Raw genomic sequence first — 18,722 nt, forward strand, 5'->3', positions numbered from 1 at the left:
GAGAGAGAGAGAGCGAGAGGGTGGGAGGAAGAATTGAGCAGAGTAAGAAAATACCCTTTCATTTACAAAGTTGTTGAAGCACGACTATTGTTTGGATCGGAATAAAACTCATTTAAATCATCGTCACAAATCGAGCCAAATGATAATAACAGGAACAAAGCCTGTGTTCATGAAAACTTTGAGGTCAAAAAAATAACTACGACTTCAAAGGGAAACATCCAATTACCCAGCATCAGTACGGAGGACTAAAGCTGCCATTATAATAATGGGGAACTAAATCAAAACCAAAAAGATTGTGAAAAAAAATGTTTACACAAATAATTATGTAATTTGTCAAATTTATAAATACATTGCATTTTCTGTTTTGTGTATATTTGATTATTTTCAAATTAAACTGCAAATGTATTTGGTAACTGAGTCTTTTATTCCTACATCTTAAAAATATTGGCACTGATTTTAACATTTTAACTTTTTTCAGTGTATTTTGTTTTACGTTGATGACATTTTCTTATCGTAAAGCACGTTGTGATGTCTAACCTTAACCCTTACCATCACCCTAACCATAACCTAATTCTATCCATAATCCTAAAACCAAGTCTTAACCCCCAAACAGCCCTTTAAACTTGTGGGGTCCAGCATTTTGGGCCCACGAAGCTGTCGTGACCCCACAAGTATACTGGACTCCCGGTTGTTGGACCCCACGAATATAGTTAAACAAGAACATACACACACACACACAATGATCTGACAACAGACAAAGAAACACAGAGACTAAATACACAAGGTAACGAGGGTGACACAAGGGACAGGTCAAACACATCGGGGGGGGGGGGGGAGAAAACAGACTACCAAAATTAAACAGGAAACAGCTACAACAGAAAACCCACAATCGTGACATTTCTATCTATAAACACTTACCGAAGCTGGACTCCTCCCCTAACTCCCGTCCGAACCTCAGCATGGCATCTCCCAGGACGGACTCGGCCTGCGGGTACCCGGGTCCCTTCTCCTGCCCGCGGATCTTTGACATGGTGCTGATCATACTCAGCTTGGCTCTGGACGCTGCGGAGCAGCCACAATGGTTACGTTATGAGGGACTGATGCTGCGTGAGGCCGTGGTCACATTTGGGCGTCGTTTTTTGAGAGGAAAAGGTGGCCAGGGTGCTTTTTTAAGTAAAACACGAAGAAGCCGGCAGCGTTTTTGGTTTCAAAAAGTAGCCGATAGCGTCTTTTGTTGCTATAACAACAGTTACTGCTACAGTATCCAGTACTCTGAATATCCTTTTTTTTCCCGAAGTTTTGTCATTTTTTTAGACGTTTTTGTCGTTTCTTTCAACATTCTTGAAGAGAAGGAGGGGTGCTACTGACGTTACATTAAAGAAAGCGAGTTCCCCCGAAAACAGGGAGTGGCCCTCATATCGTACAACTCGCTGTGCTCCGACACTAGCACGAGTCTATCTATCGGCACTTTCTCCACTTTTTTCTTGTTATGGAAAAAGCGCTTTACGTAGGGCGTTTATTTCAGAAAAGTTGAACTTTTTTCAACTTCTAAAAGACGCTCTGAGCTGCAGAAAACAAAATGTCAGCGGTGGCGTTGAAAAAAGCTTACAAATAAAAAAAAGAATTAAAAATACACAGTTTACTCTGTAGGATTGTAATGTTAATCAGACGCTGTCAGTTTAAAAGAAGATGCCAAGCGACAAGAAAAAGTTGACTAGAGCGCTTTTGTTGTCTTTTTTTTTTTTTTTAAAGCAGCCGAGAACATCTCTTGTTAATATAACAACGGCTACTGCAATGATTATCGTAGAGCGCTATGTGGAGCGGTGCTAACGTTAGATATAACAAAGGGGCGGAGCGAGCTAGAGAAAGAACAGAGAGAGAGAGAGAGAGTGAGCGAGAGCGGTGCTAACGTTAGATAAAACAAAGCAAGTTCCCCCAACCGTCATTTCCTGAACAGGGAGCACCCGGTCATATCGTGCTCCGACTCCATTTTCTCTTGTTGTCATGGAAGCGACAGGTCTCGCTTCTCTGCTTGCCATTGGTCGGCTGTCAAAAAAGCACTTGACGAAGGGCGGTTTTGTTTTTTTCAGAAAAGTTGAACTTTTTCAACATGAAATAGACGCTCTGAGCTGCAGAATGAAAGTCAAAAGAAACCAGCGCTGGCAGCTTAAAAAAAAAAAACGCCATATGTGACTCTGGCCTCAGGCTACGTGTTGTGGCGGTCTAACGGTGTGCTGGATACCTGGATTAGGCTGTAGGTACTCGGTTGTTCTGGTCATGATGTCCAACACGGCTCTGCTGGTGATGTCCACCTTCTGCAGAGGAAAACACATCAGGGACACGGTGAGAGGAAAGCACACTAACCTACTTAACGATGATGAGTAAACCTAGATGTTAATAGATTAAAAATGCAAATAATAGTTCAACATTTTGGGGAATACATTCATTCACTTTCTGGCAGAGAGTAAGATGGGTAGAATCCAAATATTTATAAATATTTTAAAGTGCTTATATTATACTTTTAGGCTTTTCCCCCTTTCCTTTATTGTGTTATATAGCTTTTTGTGTTATGTTATAGGTTAACAAAGTGAAAAAGCACACGTTATAATCCCTCGCCTTACCTGCGTAAGTCCATTCTAGGTACCCGCCCCATACTCTGCTTCTGACTGCGTAGTCCCTACCTAGCTTAACTGTCAGGGCACGCCCTCATACTCTGCTTCTGACTGGCTAGTAGTCCTCACCCAGGTACCAAGGGCACGCGCCCTCATACTCTGCTTCTGACTGGCTAGTAGTCCTTACCCCAGCTACTGTCCGCCGCCCTCATACTCTGCTTCTGACTGGCTAGTAGTCCTCTCCTACCGTACCGTAAGGGCACGCCTTCATACTCTGCTTCTGACTGGCTAGTAGTCCTTACCTAGCTACTGTCGTCAGGGCACGCCCTACTCTGCTTCTGACTGGCTAGTAGTCCTCACCTAAGGTACCGCCGTAAGGGCACGCCCTCATACTCTGCTGTCGTGACTCGCGCACCTTTCTTACTGTCGGGCACGCCACCTTCACACTCTGCTTCTGACTGGCTAGTAGTCCTCACCTAGGTACCGCTAAGGGACGCGCATAACTCTGCTTCTGCGCCGGCTAGTAGTCCTTACCTAGCTACTGTCAGGGCACGCCCTCATACTCTGCTTCTGACTGGCTAGTAGTCCTTACCTAGCTACTGTCAGGGCATGCCCTCATACTCCGCTTCTGACTGGCTAGTAGTCCTCACCTAGGTACACCGAAGGGCAACGCCCTCATATACTCTGCTTCTGACTTGCTAGTAGTCCTCACCTAGGTACGCGCGATGGGCACCGCCTCATACTCTGCTTCTGACTGGCTAGTAGTCCTTACCTAGGTACTGTCAGGGCACGCCCTCATACTCTGCTTCTGACTGGCTAGTAGTCCTTACCTAGCTACTGTCAGGGCACGCCCTCATACTCTGCTTCTGACTGGCTAGTAGTCCTTACCTAGGTACTGTCAGGGCACGCCTTCATACTCTGCTTCTTACTGGCTAGTAGTCCTTACCTAGGTACTGCAAATGTGCGATGTGTAACAGAAGTGAGATGTCTCACTCTGTAGCTAAAACAGAGAGCTCAACACACAGGGTGAAAAGAGGAGCTGCAGCAATGTGCAGTACAACAAATAATATGGTGTTTTTTGAAAATTAAACCACATAAACCTATTCTGGTACAACCTCTATATACAATTATGAACCTGAAAATGAGCATAATATGAGCACTTTAATAAAATGTACTGCAGTGGTTTGATTTATATTAGGTTTGGAGTATTTTTTATATTTTATTTTGTGTGAATAGAGGAAACTACGGTGGCCCTGAAGGTCAAAACACAACATTTCACAAAACACTAAAAACAAACTAACTAAATGTAGTTGTAGAAATGTTTTTTGTGTTTTGTGAAATGTTATTTAGTCCTTTGTGTTTGGTCCTTCAGGGCCATTATAATAAAAATACTGACTTTACCTTTTCCATTTCTTTGAAGTCATCATCTAGTTTGGTTCCTTCCGCGCCACCAACCTTCTCGCTGACTTTCTGTAACAAGAAACACAAAGAAACAAAAGAAAGCGTTTAATGTTTAATACCTCCCCGGAAGAGAACAAAGAGCGAACCTGGCTTTCAAAGTCTCGACAGTGACAGAAAAACTTTGATTCTCGCTGCGAGATGAAAAGGGAGAGCAGAGCAAAAGAGAGAAAGAGCAGCCGATGAAAGCAGAAAAACACAAATAAAATAAATAAAAATTAGTTGTGGCACCGGCTTTGTAGACGACCAAAAGAACGATCCGACATTATTATTATTATACGAGCAGCTTGAATTCTCCAACGGCCTTTTCATTCTTCTACAATAAAACGACTAAAAGCTGAAGTGTTTGCATTCACACGCATCGTCGCACGTCTCGATCAACCATAGCATTGATTTAGCTCCGTCTTTTTCTTCTGAATTAATGAATATATTGTGAATATGAAGGCCAGCGTGCCGCCTCAGCACTCTGCACTTTTATCTCTCTATTTAACCATGTTCAGTCCTCGCCATCGAGTATCTGCTGCTCCTTTTAACTGAGCTTCTACTGTGTGTTGAGTTTTTATGTAAATGTGTTGTAATTAGAGGTGGGAATCTTCACTGATCTCACGATTCGATTACGATTATCACGTCAGCGATTCAATTCGATATCTCGATGCATCACGATGTGTCAAATAAATGTTTCTATTAAAGCCATGTAGGATATTTAATTCATAGCTTTCCAAGCTTCAAAAACCAAACATTCTGCAGTGCTCTAATGCTACATAAATTGGATACATAAACCTACAGCACTGAGCACATGGCACTTCCTGAATGTTCAAAATATAACAGAATATGTAAACAGAAATGTTGTTAGGCCGACATTAAATTGTAAACAGAAATAATCGATTATGAGCCGGCCGATTATCGATGCAGCATCGTCCATGTCCACGATTCGATGCATTGATTATTTGATTCATTTCAACACCTCTAGTTGTAATGAACTCTTTCTCATTGCAGTATTTGCACATGCAAACCAAAAGACATTTTTATTGCAAAAAAAAGCAGACAGAAGCTCTGTTGGAAACCGTTCCCCATCACAAAATAGTTCCCCATGTAGCATGTTCGCCATGTTGTAGTGGTGTTCGAATTCTCCGCGGTTAATTTCATTCACTGTATAGTCTATAAAATAGTTCTTCTCGAAACCTGCCGCGACGCTACCAGGATGCATTGCGCCCGGCTGCTTACGGTGACAATGTAATATGAAGCATGGAAATGACACTGCCAGTGGACACTTACCGTTTAAGTCTTAACCCTTGGGTTGTCCTCGGGTCAAATTTGACCCATTTTCAAAGTTTTTATATCAGAAATATGGGTTTCTTTGAACCAAAATGCCCAAATATAACATGGATGCATGGATGTACATTGTATGGAACCCATACAACGATCTTTGCATGTGTGTTTTATTGAATTTTTATAACACATTTAAATGGTTTTAAAACAGTCTCCTGACTAAACTTTGACAGATACCAGTCTTTGATCCACTCAACATTCTTTGAGCTTAACATTTAGTCAAAATAATTCATAATTTCTGCCTTTTTAACTCAAAAAGTAGGTATAATGTCATATAAATTAGGTCTATTGACCATGAATTTTAAACAAAATGTTGAAAAAAGTGACAAAAGGATAAAAAAAAGAGCCAAAAATGCTGAAAAAAATTTCACTTTAAACCTGGATGGACGACAAGTTCATGGTCGATGGGAAGACAACACAAGGGTTAAGGAAACGTTTTAGGTCTCGGGGAGAGACCTTAACCTTCCAGTCGGCAGCCCCTAATCTCCCCACGAGCTTAAAGTCGGTGGATTCTTTTAAAAAGCAGCTTAAAAAAAAGCCATCTGTTCAGACAGACATTCAGTGTTTTAAACTTGTGTTTCACGTCTGTTCTCTTTGTTCATTTTTATCTGGTGTTTTACCTCTGATTCATTTATTTGACTGCGAGGCACCTTGTGTCTCTATGAATAAACTTTGCCTAAAACTCGCTCCACCTCGAGCAGCTTCGGCAGCCACATGCTGCTCTAACACCGATGCGTCAGTGCTAATCATTTATTACATCAGTCACAGAATGCAGAAAAACTACTTTGACTTTTGATATACACACATTTTGTACATTTTGACAACACTTCTGCACGTCAAGGCCTAAGCCCCTCCCCCCACAAGGGAGAATGAATGTGTGTGCATGAGCAGTGATTGACACGCAGTTAGACACCCCCCCCCTTGGCCCTGATTGGTGCATCTGAACAGGGAGCGGTGGAGTTTTGCAAATTGCACTACAGGCTGTAGATGGTGCCAGAGGAACCGGATTTGTTTTACCTGCTTCATGTAGTTCTACTGGAACATAGGGTCAGTTTCAGCAAATATGACAGAAAGGTAGTTTTATAAGTCTTACCTACTGCACCTTTAAGCCACATGTTGTCCGGGGGTCAAATTTATCCCGTTTCCAAGGTTTATTTTTTATATCAGAAAAATGGGAGGTTGAAAAATAAGCGTTGAAAATGACGAACAAGGCGACAAAAGGTTGGTGGAAAAAAACGTAAAAAACTTTGGAAAAAGTGGCTAAAACGTCAACAAAAGGAACAAAGACATTGGCGGGAAAAAAAACTATAAAAATGTTGAAAAAAAAATTTTTGTTGAAAAAAGCAACAAAACATTGAGATAGGGACAACAAAAGTGTTTATTTCATGGTTCGAGGGAAAGACAACACAAGGGTTAAACTTCAGTAGGATCGTGAATGCAGTGCCTTGCACTTGCAAACAAGTATTTTTACGTCAACGCTGTTATGAATTCTCCTGTAAGAAAACCAACTCGTTCTCACTCCCAACACGCCACAAACGGACGCTTGGTCTGTGGCTCTCGGCGTCAGATACCAACGCAAAAAAATCACCCTTTAGCGTCTGCTTGGGATGCAAATTTACGAATCAGTCTATGGCCACGCCAAGACCCGCACTTCAATAGCATTCATTGGCCAGGCGTCCATGCTTACACGAGGTAACGTAACTCCATTTGTTCAGGTCCTATCCCCTGACCAATCGGCTATCCTAACCTTAACCACTCGAGGTCAAATGCCTAACCCCGACCAATCGAGCTGCTTAGTAGGGCGGGACTTGGCGTGGTCATAGTGGAATTTGTAAAATTTGTGTTTGGGACACACTGGGCGGAGCAGATGCTAAAGGGCTGGACGTGAGTCCCGAGAGTGTTAAAAAGTGAGGCCGAAAATCCAGACCAAATGCGTCTGAAATATGAAGCTGAAGGAGACTTTTTGCGTCAATAACAAACGCCAAAGGCACCGGACCTGTCGTCACTTTTTGAGGCAATGGCAGTGAGAATGTGTTGCGGCGTCAGATGCCGACACAAAAATCACCCTTTAGCGTCTGTATGGGACGCACCGGGCAGAGCAGCCACTCGACCACGACGCTGTGAGATGACGTAGTGTTAAGAGAGACGGTAGAGAGTAGAATGAAAGACAGAAAATCTGTGTAAGGAAAGAAAATGTTTGCTTTTTTTTTACCTAAATACAGTATGAACTGTTTTTTAAATAACTTTCACAGTATTTAACAGTTAACGAATATCTAAAAATACATTGTAAAGCAGTTTTTTCATCTTTTTTTTACAGACTCTTACAGTTGACTCATTTGTTCAGTTTTTATTTGGTATTTTTACTTACAGTAAAGGATCTGGATGCTTCCACCACTGCTCACATGGAAGCTCATTACGCAAACAGATCACGATGACATGCAGCTTGTTGAGCTGTGTGTGTGTGTGTGTGTGTATGTCTGTGTGTGTGTCTGTTTGTGTGCGCGTATGTGTGAAGCAGATGTCACAGGTCTTCTCCATCAAATAACAAACCATGCAAACATAAAAGTAAACGTGTGTGTGTGTTTATGTAACCGCCTACACACCTGAGCGCCATAATGTGTGCACGAGTTACAGTACAGGACATGCTCTGATCAAAGACACGTGTGTGAGTGTGCGTTTGTGTGTGTGTGTTTGTGTGAGAGAGAGAGAGAGGCGAGAACGGTAATGAAAAAAATAGGTCTATTATAAAAACAAAACAAAGCAGGAAAGAAAGTGAGAAGGACAGACAGATGAGGAGGAAGATGCAGTTGCTATGGAGACAAGAAGATCTGACTGATCCTCTAGTTTCCAAGAAACACACACACACACACACACACACAGGTTAGATAACTCTCTCAGTAGTGTTAGTATCTTTGGTAACACTTTACTTGAAGGTATCGACAAAATCGTGACATGACACTGTCATGAATGTGTTATAAACGTTATAAACAAGTCATAAACATTTATGACAAGTTGACATTGTTTGGGTTGTCTTGATTATGACAACTTGACATTAACCACGATGACATTACCAGAATATGTATTTATCATGACAAGGTGACATTAAATTTCTTTGGAGTGTCCTTATTAAGACAACTTGACAGGATGACATTATGTCAAGTTGTCATGACAAAGACAACTTCTGGTAATGTCACTTTGATTAATGTCAAGTTGTCATAATCAAGACAACCCAAACAATGTCAACTTGTCATGACAAAAACCGAATGACACTTAATGACAGAAGTCATAAACGTCTGTGACTTGTTAATAACATTTATGACACGTTCATGACAGTGTCATGTCATAGTTATGACAGTGTCATATCTACAGTGTCGATCGCAGTCTACTAACGGATGTCCATGCGGCTATCACTCCCTCACTTTGGTACTGAAGAAGACTTCAAAACGTGATGATTCTCAGGCAATTTGTGCAGCTAGAAGAACCGTGTTCCTGCTATGATTTCTAAACAAATTTACATACGTTTATTTGCAACTGACATCTGACATAATGACATCACCGGGAAGTGTGAGTCACACCGAATCTTAAGACATGTTTATCGTGTCCGTGTGTTGAGATGCGACTGAGTTATGACTCAGAGAAGTATGAGTTATTCTAATAGTACTAGTATAAACAAAAGCCACAGAAAACTAAGCCCCCAATGTCGTCTTCCAGGCAGCGCTGCATGGAAGGCATGTAGGGTTAGGGGTTAAGGTTAGGGTTAGGTGCCTTGAAGTCGACGGTGGGGGCTTAAAACACCATCCAGCATTTCGGTTGCACTAATCACAGAAACAAAAAAATGTCTAAAAGACCCATGGGTGCTGGCAGTGTAAGTCATATCACACACACATACACACACACAGGAAGTAGAACGAACCACCTTAACAAACTCCATCTGTTCTACATCTCTTTCCGCCTCCACAGTTGCCTGTTCTCAGTTTCTCTCTTTTGTTTTTTTTTGCGACTCCTACTCCTTCAGCTATATTTTCTACCACATGCTCCATCTCTCCATCTCTTTCTCCCTCCTGCTCAGTCCTCTCTTCTCCCCGTCTCATTTCCTCTCCTCTTCCTTTCTCTTTTCTGCTGAGTTATCCCCAGACTCGAGCCCTGTTCGCACAAGATTTATATTCCCAGACTGACCTCGTGTGATTTAGAAATGACATCAGGTCACTCGCAGGTCACAGGTCACAGGTGACATGTCTCTAATAAGCAAAGCTCTTCATGTTTAATCAGGTCTGTCTCTCTACCGATACAAAGGGTGTAGACAGCTGCAGGATGAGGGAACGTTTTGATTCAGGACTGTCTGCTTTTGGAGGTCGGTGGGCCTGCAACACTTTAGCATACTTCGCAGAGAGAGAGAGAGAGAAAGAGAGAGAGAGAGAGAGAGAGAAAGAAAGAGAGAGGCTGAACTAGGCTTTAGTATCTGATACTTCCCAGAGAGAGACAGAGACAGTGTGAGAGAGAGTGAGAGAGAGAGAGAGAGGGGGGAGAGAGAGAGAAAGAGAGAGGCTGAACTAGGCTTTAGTATCTGATACTTCCCAGAGAAAGAGAGAGAGACAGAGACAGAGAGAGAGAGAGAGAGAGAGAGAGAGGAAGAGAGAGGGGGAGAGCGAGAGAGAGAGAGGGGGAGAGAGAATTAGAGAGAGGCTGAACTAGGCTTTAGTATCTGATACTTCCCAAAGAGAGAGACAGACAGAGACAGTGAGAGAGAGAGAGAGAGAGAGAGAGAGGGGAGAGAGAGAGAAAGAGAGAGGCTGAACTAGGCTTTAGTATCTGATACTTCCCAAAGAGAGAGACAGACAGAGACAGTGAGAGAGAGAGAGAGAGAGGAAGAGAGAGGGGGGAGAGAGAGAGAGAAGAGAGAGAGAGAGAGAGAGGCTGAACTAGGCTTTAGTATCTGATACTTCCCAAAGAGAGAGAGACAGAGACAGAGAGAGAGGAAGAGAGAGGGGAGAGCGAGAGAGAGAGAGGGAGAGAGAGGGGAGAGAGAGGCTGAACTAGGCTTTAGTATCTGATACTTCCCAGAGAGAGAGAGACAGAGACAGTGAGAGAGGAAGAGAGAGGGGAGAGAGAGAAAGAGAGAGAGGGAGAGAGAGGGGAGAGAGAGAGAGGGAGAGAGAGCTGAACTAGGCTTTAGCATCTGATACTTCTCAGAAAGAGAGAGAGAGAGCTTCCTCCATCATAATAGCAATGCGCCAAGGCAACACCATGTAACTCTACAGGTTGTCTCATTGGAACTACAGCTCACGCTAAAAGTTACATAGTGTTGCTTTTAATTGGAATGGGAGATGATCTCTGATTGGTTTATTGCATGTTACACCCAAAACACACCTATGAATTAATGAAGACACTAAGTACAACCCTTTTGAACCATGCGCCTGGCACACAGACCCTTTTTTCCACCGTCAAACTAGCAAAAGTAGATTCGTACATGCACTGTAAAGGCCTATATATATATACATAGGCCCTTACAGTGCTATACTTTTCGTCGCTTTTTGTACGAATGGTTTACGAGAACAGGCTGCAGATGTGCACAGGATTAACACCACAGACAACCTCTGTAACTATATGAACTTAATAAACTTCCCAAGGTATAACCGGTCCCCTGTGAATAGGGGCTTAACACAGAAAAAAAAATAATCACAAAGTTTTCATTCCTAGTGTCCGACAGCGAGGAGGTAAAGAGTCAGAGTTGGCTAACAGCAGATGGAGCAGATATCCTCCTCCTCTCCAGCTGACATTAATCCGCTGTGGAGGAGAATTAGCCTATCAGGGGACAGAAATAAGAACCGTATGTGTGTGGGGAGGGGAGGTTTTGGCAGGCAGAGTTGGTTCATCTATAAGTCTGAATGGCTGCCAAAACTCTCAGACGCCATCTTGGACTGAAGATGGATTAAAAAAAAAAAGGCTGGATTAATAGCCAGCCCAGGCTTTTTATTTAACATGTTCAACATACTCAACCCAGTTTTATTATTCCATCAGTTCCCTAATTACACAGAAAGCACCATTAAGTGATTAAGTGTCCAGGATCTTAAAGGGACAGTTGAGATGTGTGTGTGAGTGTGGTTTAGGGGCTGCACGACATGAGGAAATGATGCGATAACGTTGTTAAATATCGCGATAAAGGTATTACTCGCGATAAAACAACAGATATTAAAGTGTACTCCGTTCTGCTGCTTTCAGGGTTCTGCTAAAATACACCAAACTGCTTGTTGCATTTAAAACAAATGAAAGGAAATAATTTTTTTGCATGTTTTAATGCAAATGCCAAATTACACGTGAATGGGTTCATTAATATTTTTTAAGAAATTGTCTATTCGTAAAAAAAAAAAAAACTATGGTAGAAATTATGCAAAACTAAAGTTTTAATGCTCGGCTGAGGTGAAAAAGTTTGTGTAACAATGAAAACTAAATGTCATAAACAGCAACATAAACAGACTTTGAGCAGAGAGTTAAAAAGTTGCGTCCGAGATCTGAGCTTCCAAAGTTCTGTTTTTCAAAACAGGAAGTCTTAATTCAGTGTTTCCTCTATGTCGATTTTGTAGTGGCGGCCCGCCACGGCAAAATTTCTGCCACCACGGTATCAGAAATAGGGCAGATGCCCAATGTAGTCGCGGTTGCCTTTTAAATGATCTTGCCGCTCACATTGCAATTTAACAACAAGTAGAACTATTCAGAGGTTATTGGGCCCGTCCAGTTTAACTCCACATACTGTCGTGTTGATGGAGGTTATTGTCAAAACGTTCGCTTTCTTCCGCGTCGACTATTAAACGAAAAAGCTCCACCAAAAAAACGTCACCGCGGTGTGTCCTTTCTAATTGGACAACGTTCAACTTGTCAGTTCTGTCAGCTCATCGTCCTGATATCAAACATCTGGGGGTGGGGGGGTTGTTGTTCGGACAGACCTACCCCCACTGCTAAAAATAATCCTAAAGGAAACACTGTAATTTCTTAGTTTTTAATATTTCTGGGAAGAAAAAAAGAAGGAGGAGCTCCTTTCTCTTCGTCCAGGAGAATTTTTTACTTGTTGAAAGTTGACTTTTCTGACTGTGTTTAATCTTTGAGAAGCAGAATTGTCATATTTTGGGGAAGGAGGTTTTCGGCTGTTGCTGCTCGTGCTTCATCGCCTTTCTGTGTGAGAGCTGCAGAATCTCCAGAGAACGATGCCACGGCTGCAGTTTGACTTCTACATGACGTCCGGTGCAGATTTAACGTGCTTCAGGACCTCTAACAATCACCTAAAGTGTGCTTTGCTTCGCAGCCAGCGATGGTTTTACAAGAGAAAGTGTCATACTTTTGTTTTTGAGCCAAGTTTCTCTCTCTCTCTCCTCACACACACACACACACACACACACACACACACACACAGGTTTGTGACACTAGCTTTGTGGGGACCTGTCATTGACATAATGCATTCCCTAGCCCCTTACCCTCACCTTAACCATCACAACTAAATGCCTAAACTTAACCCTTACCCTCACAACTAAATGCCTAACCTTAACCCTTACCCTAACGCTAACCATCACAACTAAATGCCTAACCTTAACCCTTACCCTAACCATAACCATAACCTAATTCTATCTCTAATCCTAAAACCAAGTCTTAACCCTCAAACAGCCCCTTAAACTTGTGGGGTCCAGCATCTTGGTCCCCATAAGGCTGTCAGGACCCCACAAGTATAGTGGAAGTATTTTGGACCCCACGAATATAGTTAAACAAGAAAACACACACACACACACAGACACGCTTTTGCCGACAGAGAAACATGACGAGGAACGCATCTTACAGCTTTATGAATCTGAGGAATTATGATTCGTCTTGTCGCCAGATATTCGTCAGGGAGAAAATGTGAGACGCAGCAGCTTTTTAATTACCACACACAGAGAGACACACACACACACAGAGACACACACACACACACACAGAGACACACACACACACACACACACAAACACACACAGAGACACAAAGTCCTTAGGAGGCAGCACGTGTGCTCACAACAGCTCTTACACACTTACAAACATGGCTCAATAGATCGTGTCTTAAATGCATGTTTATACTTGTCGAAGCAACCTTCTACTACGATGCTTTCTCAATCTGGGGTGTTCTCGGGCACAGAGGAGTTGGAAGTTGTTAATGATTTGAAATACTCGGGCGTGATTATAGACTCCAAACTCTCTTTCAAAAACCATGTTAAAATGATATCCAAAAGAATTAAAAATTCAATCTTTTGTAATTTTAGGCAAATCAAGGCAAGGCAAGGCAACTTTATTTGTATAGCACATTTCAGCAACAGGGCAATTCAAAGTGCTTTACATAAAACATTAAAGAGCAGTTAGAAGACAATTAAAAACAATTTAAAAACATTAATAAACAAATTTAAAAACATTAAAAGACAAGAATAAAATTGATAGTGCAGTATAAGAATAAAAGTTACAGTGCAGTATAAGAAATTCAAGTTAATAAAATGGATTATTTAAAGAAAAGCAACATCAAAAAGATAGGTCTTTAGCTTAGATTTAAAAGAACTGAGAGTTGCAGCGGACCTATAGGTTTCTGGGAGTTTGTTCCAAAGATGTGGAGCATAAAAACTGAACAGATGTCAGATGCAGCTGCTCTTAGTTTCTGCACTCGATGGTACTTTCACATCTGAACTACTGCATCACCAGCTGGTCCATGTCGGGTTCTACTATCCTAAAACCAGTTGAGCTTTTGTACAAAAAGGCACTCAAAACTCTAGATTAAAAAAAAAAATCTTTCTCTTATCATCATTGCAAGATCTCAGAGAAACATAACTCACTGAGTTTTGATTATCTTTGTAAATTTTCCTCAATATGCTTGATTTATAAAGTACTACATGGCTTGGCGCGAACCCCACTGCTAGAGTTTATTATACGTACAACATGCAACTTTCTGCCGCTAGGGGGTCTCTCAACCACAACAATGGATTGCAAACACAGACGTTTGATGACATTGGGATGTTGCGTGGAATTATGGGAGTTTTTATTGCTAAACACTATCGTCGATTAGGATGCATCTGTTCACGGACGAGTTTACCCATTCAAGTTTAGTCACGTTACGTTTAGTAACGTTTATTCATGTCATGCTAATGAAACATAGACGTATAAAATAACAGATTTCTCTGGGTTTGCCATTTGATGGAAACATTTGGGATAGTGTAACTACGCAACTCAAAAAATTATATAACATAGGTATGGTCGTTTTTAGACATTTTAATGCAGAAAAGTTACATATTATACCTTTAAATACAGACAGACTCGGATCACCAGGGACTGTGAAGTTCCTTTTAGAAAAACCTCCTTCAGCCATAATGCACTCTATCTATTAAAGGTAGTGCATTATGGAACACACTACAACCCCCAACTATAAGGGAATGTCCCACTCTGGCCACCTTTAAGAGCCAAGTAAAGGTGTGGCTAAGAGATAACCAAACGAGCAACCACCTCTAACTGTATGCTGTACCCTATTAGCCCAGTAGAGCATACTAATGAATTTTGTCTCCGTTTTAACACCGTTTTAACATCTACTAGTGAATTGTCCTGTTTTTTTTCTTTTTCTTTCCTTCTGTTTCTCCCTGTTTTATATAGCAAATGTTACTATGTTAATACTGTATATCTTTTGTCCTTTTTATTGTAACTTCAACCTGCCTGATGGACCACAAATGGAAATAAACCCCCTGGCCTGCAATCTTGCATTTTTACACGTACTGCTGTACATGTTCATCAAATGTGCATTGTCCTGAAATAATAAATGAAAAAAAAAAACACACACACACACACACACACACACGCAGATTTTTTTCTTTTACTTTATAACACACATTTTGCACAGCTACATGTAAACAGGAATAATAGTGGGATACTCCTTTGCGTTAGCCGTATAAACAGCTTAGTGGGAATATCGTCTTTTTTTGGAATTAAGGGCAAAAACCAGACTATTACGTGCATGTAAACGTTGTCGCTGTAAAGCTCTGTGGGTGTAAACAGCTCCGTGTGTTGCATCAGAATTCCTGCAGGTTTCAGCGCTCTGCAGATGCAATAGAGTATGAAATGCTGCAGGACGCCTCGGACCAGCTGCAGCGCAACACCAACACCACCACTCATACAATATTAAGAGCAGCAGCAGCAGAATAAAACCAAGAGGAGGAAGCAACTGCAGTTAATCTCAAAGACACGGTTCACACTCGAAACAAATAGATAAATGACATAACATATAACCAGTGAGGGTGGCGCGAGTCCTTAAGATCCTCCTCTGGGAGTCATCTCGATGCAGAATTAATTCCTGATCAATAACGGGTCTATAAGCAACGAGGCACCAGTGCTAGAGATCTATAACTTATGACTGCTGTTAACGAGACAAACGCTCTGCATCGCAGCAGAGAGTAAAAAGAGACGGGGAAGGAAAATGCTTGGGCCGCAAATAACGATTATTCTCGTCGTTGATTAATGTAATGTGGATTATTTTCTGGATTAAAACGTGCAGTAGGTAAGACTTATAAAACTAACTTTCTGTCATATTTGCTGAACTACATGGAGCAGGTCATTTAACCCTTGTGTTGTCCTTCCTGAAATTGAAAATTTGAATTTTTTGACACTTTTGTCACTTTTTTTCAATGTTTTGCAGCATTTTTCAACTTTCAACTACCACCCAAAAGTCAATGATTGTTTCATAGAACCATCCACGTTACTTTTGGGGCAATTTGGTTGAAACCCCCCAAATTCTGCTATAGAAACTTTGAAAATGGGTCAAATTTGACCCGAAGACGACAGGTGGGTTAAAAAGAAATCTGGCTCCTTTGGCACCACCTACAGCAAAAATCCACCGCTCCCTGTTCAGATGCACCAATCAGGGCCAAGGGGGGTGTCTAACTGCGTGTCAATCACTGCTCATGCACACGCATTCATTCTCCCTTGTGGGAGGAGGGGCTTAGGAGACCGATTTGGGCTTTAGTAAAAAGGGAGGGAGGGATTGAGAAGTTGTTGATGATGGATCTTCACAGTCCTAACTACAGCACCTTTAATGGATGAAGTGTTTGAAAAATGTGGATCAGTGTTTTCCCAAAAAGCTCAAGATGATGTCCTCAAACGTCTCGTTTTGTCCACAACTCAAAGTTTTATTCAGTTTACTGTCACAGAGGAGAGAAGAAACTAGAACAATAATCACATTTAACAAGCTGGAAGCAGAGAAGATTTTACCGTTTTTCATACAAAATGACTCAAACCGATTATTATTCTTTCAACTCTGTAGATAATTAAAATACACTTCTTTTAATTCAGGCTTCTGTTTTTCAGCTTTGCTGAGTGTGCTGATGGTTAAAGATGACTTCAGTGACTTAGGGACACCTCGGCAGAACCACCATAAACTAATGAGACAATACGGAGGCTTGTTTTTCTTTTAAGTACCTGAAAACTCTTGGGGAAAAAAGTGAAACTAAACTAAATCAATCGATTAGTCCACAACTTTTGTCCGAGTCTGTAAGTTATTTTTTTATATAAAAACCTTTATTTTTAGTCAAGTGTGTGTGTGTGTGTGCACATGTGTGTGCGTGTGTGTGCATGCATTTGTGTGTATGTGTTTGTGTGCATTTGTGTGTATTTAAGTGCTTTTGTGTGTGTGTGTGTGTGTGTGTGTCTGTGTGTATGTGTGTGTGTGAGTGTGTGCATGTGTGTGTGCGTGAGTGCATGCGTTTGTGTGTGTGTGTGTGTGTTTATGTGTGTGTGTGTCTGTGCATCTGTGCATGTGTGTCTGTATGCGCGTGTGCGCATGTGTGTGTGTGCGTGCACGTGTGCGTGTGTGTTTGTGCATGCGTGTGTGTGTATGTGTGTGCGCATGTGTGTGCATGCGTTTGTTTGTGTGTGTGTTTATGTGTGTGTTTATGTGTGTGATTGTCTGCATTTGTGCTTGTGTGTCTGTATGCGCGTGTGCGCATGTGTGTGTGCACGCGCATGTGTGTGTGCATGTGTGTGCGCATGTGTGTGTGTGTGCATGCGTTTGTGTGTATGTGTGTGCACGTGTGTGTGTGTGTGAGTGCATGCGTTTGTGTGTATGTTTGTGTGTGTTTCTGTGTGCACGTTTGTGTGTGTGAATGCGTTTGTGTGTGTGTGCGTGTGTGCACATGTGTGTGTGTATGTGTGTGTGTGTGTGTGTGTGTGCATGCATTTTTGTGTATGTTTGTGTGTTTATGTGTGTGCGTATGTCTACATTTGTGCGTGTGTGCACGTTTGTGTGTATGCGTGTGTGTGTGTGTGTGTGTGTGTGTGTGTGCGTGACAATGAGTTATATAACAGAGGTCACTTGCCACAATGATTCCTCCAGCAGAATGAAACCATCTAAGAAGGTTTGGACTCGCCACCGACCAAACTCCATACACTTATCTGTGTATTTAAAAAAAAAACTGAAAATCCTAATTATATTTCTTTATTCTAGTCACATTTCCTGGCGGTGAATGTGTGAAGTTGAGTTGTATAATGGGGGGTCAATGGCTACTACAGTCACACACACAAAACAAAACAAGGATGTCACATAATAATCAGCCACTCACTGGTGTGGTGTGGGAACGTTTGGAATAAAAGGCGAGAATGAATGACAAAGAAGATTAATAGAAAAGCAGAGATAAAGGAATAAAGATGGTGTACGGAGAGATGAGATATATTTAGACGGACAAAGAGAGGGCTGGTTTGACAGCGTTCAGGGACTATCTCTGTCAGACTGATGAAGATAACCGATGAGCCGCTTCGTGATTAGTAACACAATGATCTGGTTTTATAAACTGAACCCGAGCCTTCTGGGAAAGGTCCCACGTGAAGCTCCACAGGACGAAAATAACCACAAATCACTTTTTAAATGAATAATCCGCCACTTTTTCATCTGGATAAACACATTTTCCAGTGCTTCCCCTGCCTGGCAGGGGTGCAACCAACCACACCAAATTATGTTCTCAATTTAAAGGTGCCCTGCCACACGTATTTCATGACTTTGTGGTGATGTCTGATGTTCTACCATGGACTCTGTAACCTTGGTTACCTTGTTTCAAGCCATTCTAGCGTGGTACAGAAAGCCTGCAGGAAGACTCGGCTCGATTTCTGCCAGTTCTCATTAATATTCAACAAGCTAAGCTGTTTGAATCTGATTGGCTAACAGCTAGCCAATGAGAGCCTGGCTGTCAGAATCCTTAACCCAGTCCAACTGGGCGAGCTCATGAATAGTAATGAGCTCAGGCAGCATGATGTCAGACTGACCAGCTTTTGTGATTGGCCTGATTTCTCC

General features: G+C 41.8%; 1 protein-coding gene across 1 annotated transcript in view; it reads right to left on the minus strand.

The window, feature by feature from the left end:
* Positions 1–18,722, minus strand: part of LOC120573522 (endophilin-A1-like) — a 40,151-nt gene that overhangs the window by 6,819 nt on the left and 14,610 nt on the right. Inside the window, exons 3-5 of the mRNA XM_039823308.1 lie at positions 4,014–4,082; positions 2,243–2,315; positions 913–1,062 (exon numbers count right to left, since the gene is read on the minus strand). Of these exons, the coding sequence (XP_039679242.1) occupies positions 913–1,062; positions 2,243–2,315; positions 4,014–4,082 (292 nt within the window). The remainder of the gene's footprint in view (positions 1–912; positions 1,063–2,242; positions 2,316–4,013; positions 4,083–18,722) is intronic.

Source organism: Perca fluviatilis, chromosome 14 (assembly GCF_010015445.1).
Source record: "Perca fluviatilis chromosome 14, GENO_Pfluv_1.0, whole genome shotgun sequence".
NCBI lineage: Eukaryota > Metazoa > Chordata > Actinopteri > Perciformes > Percidae > Perca > Perca fluviatilis.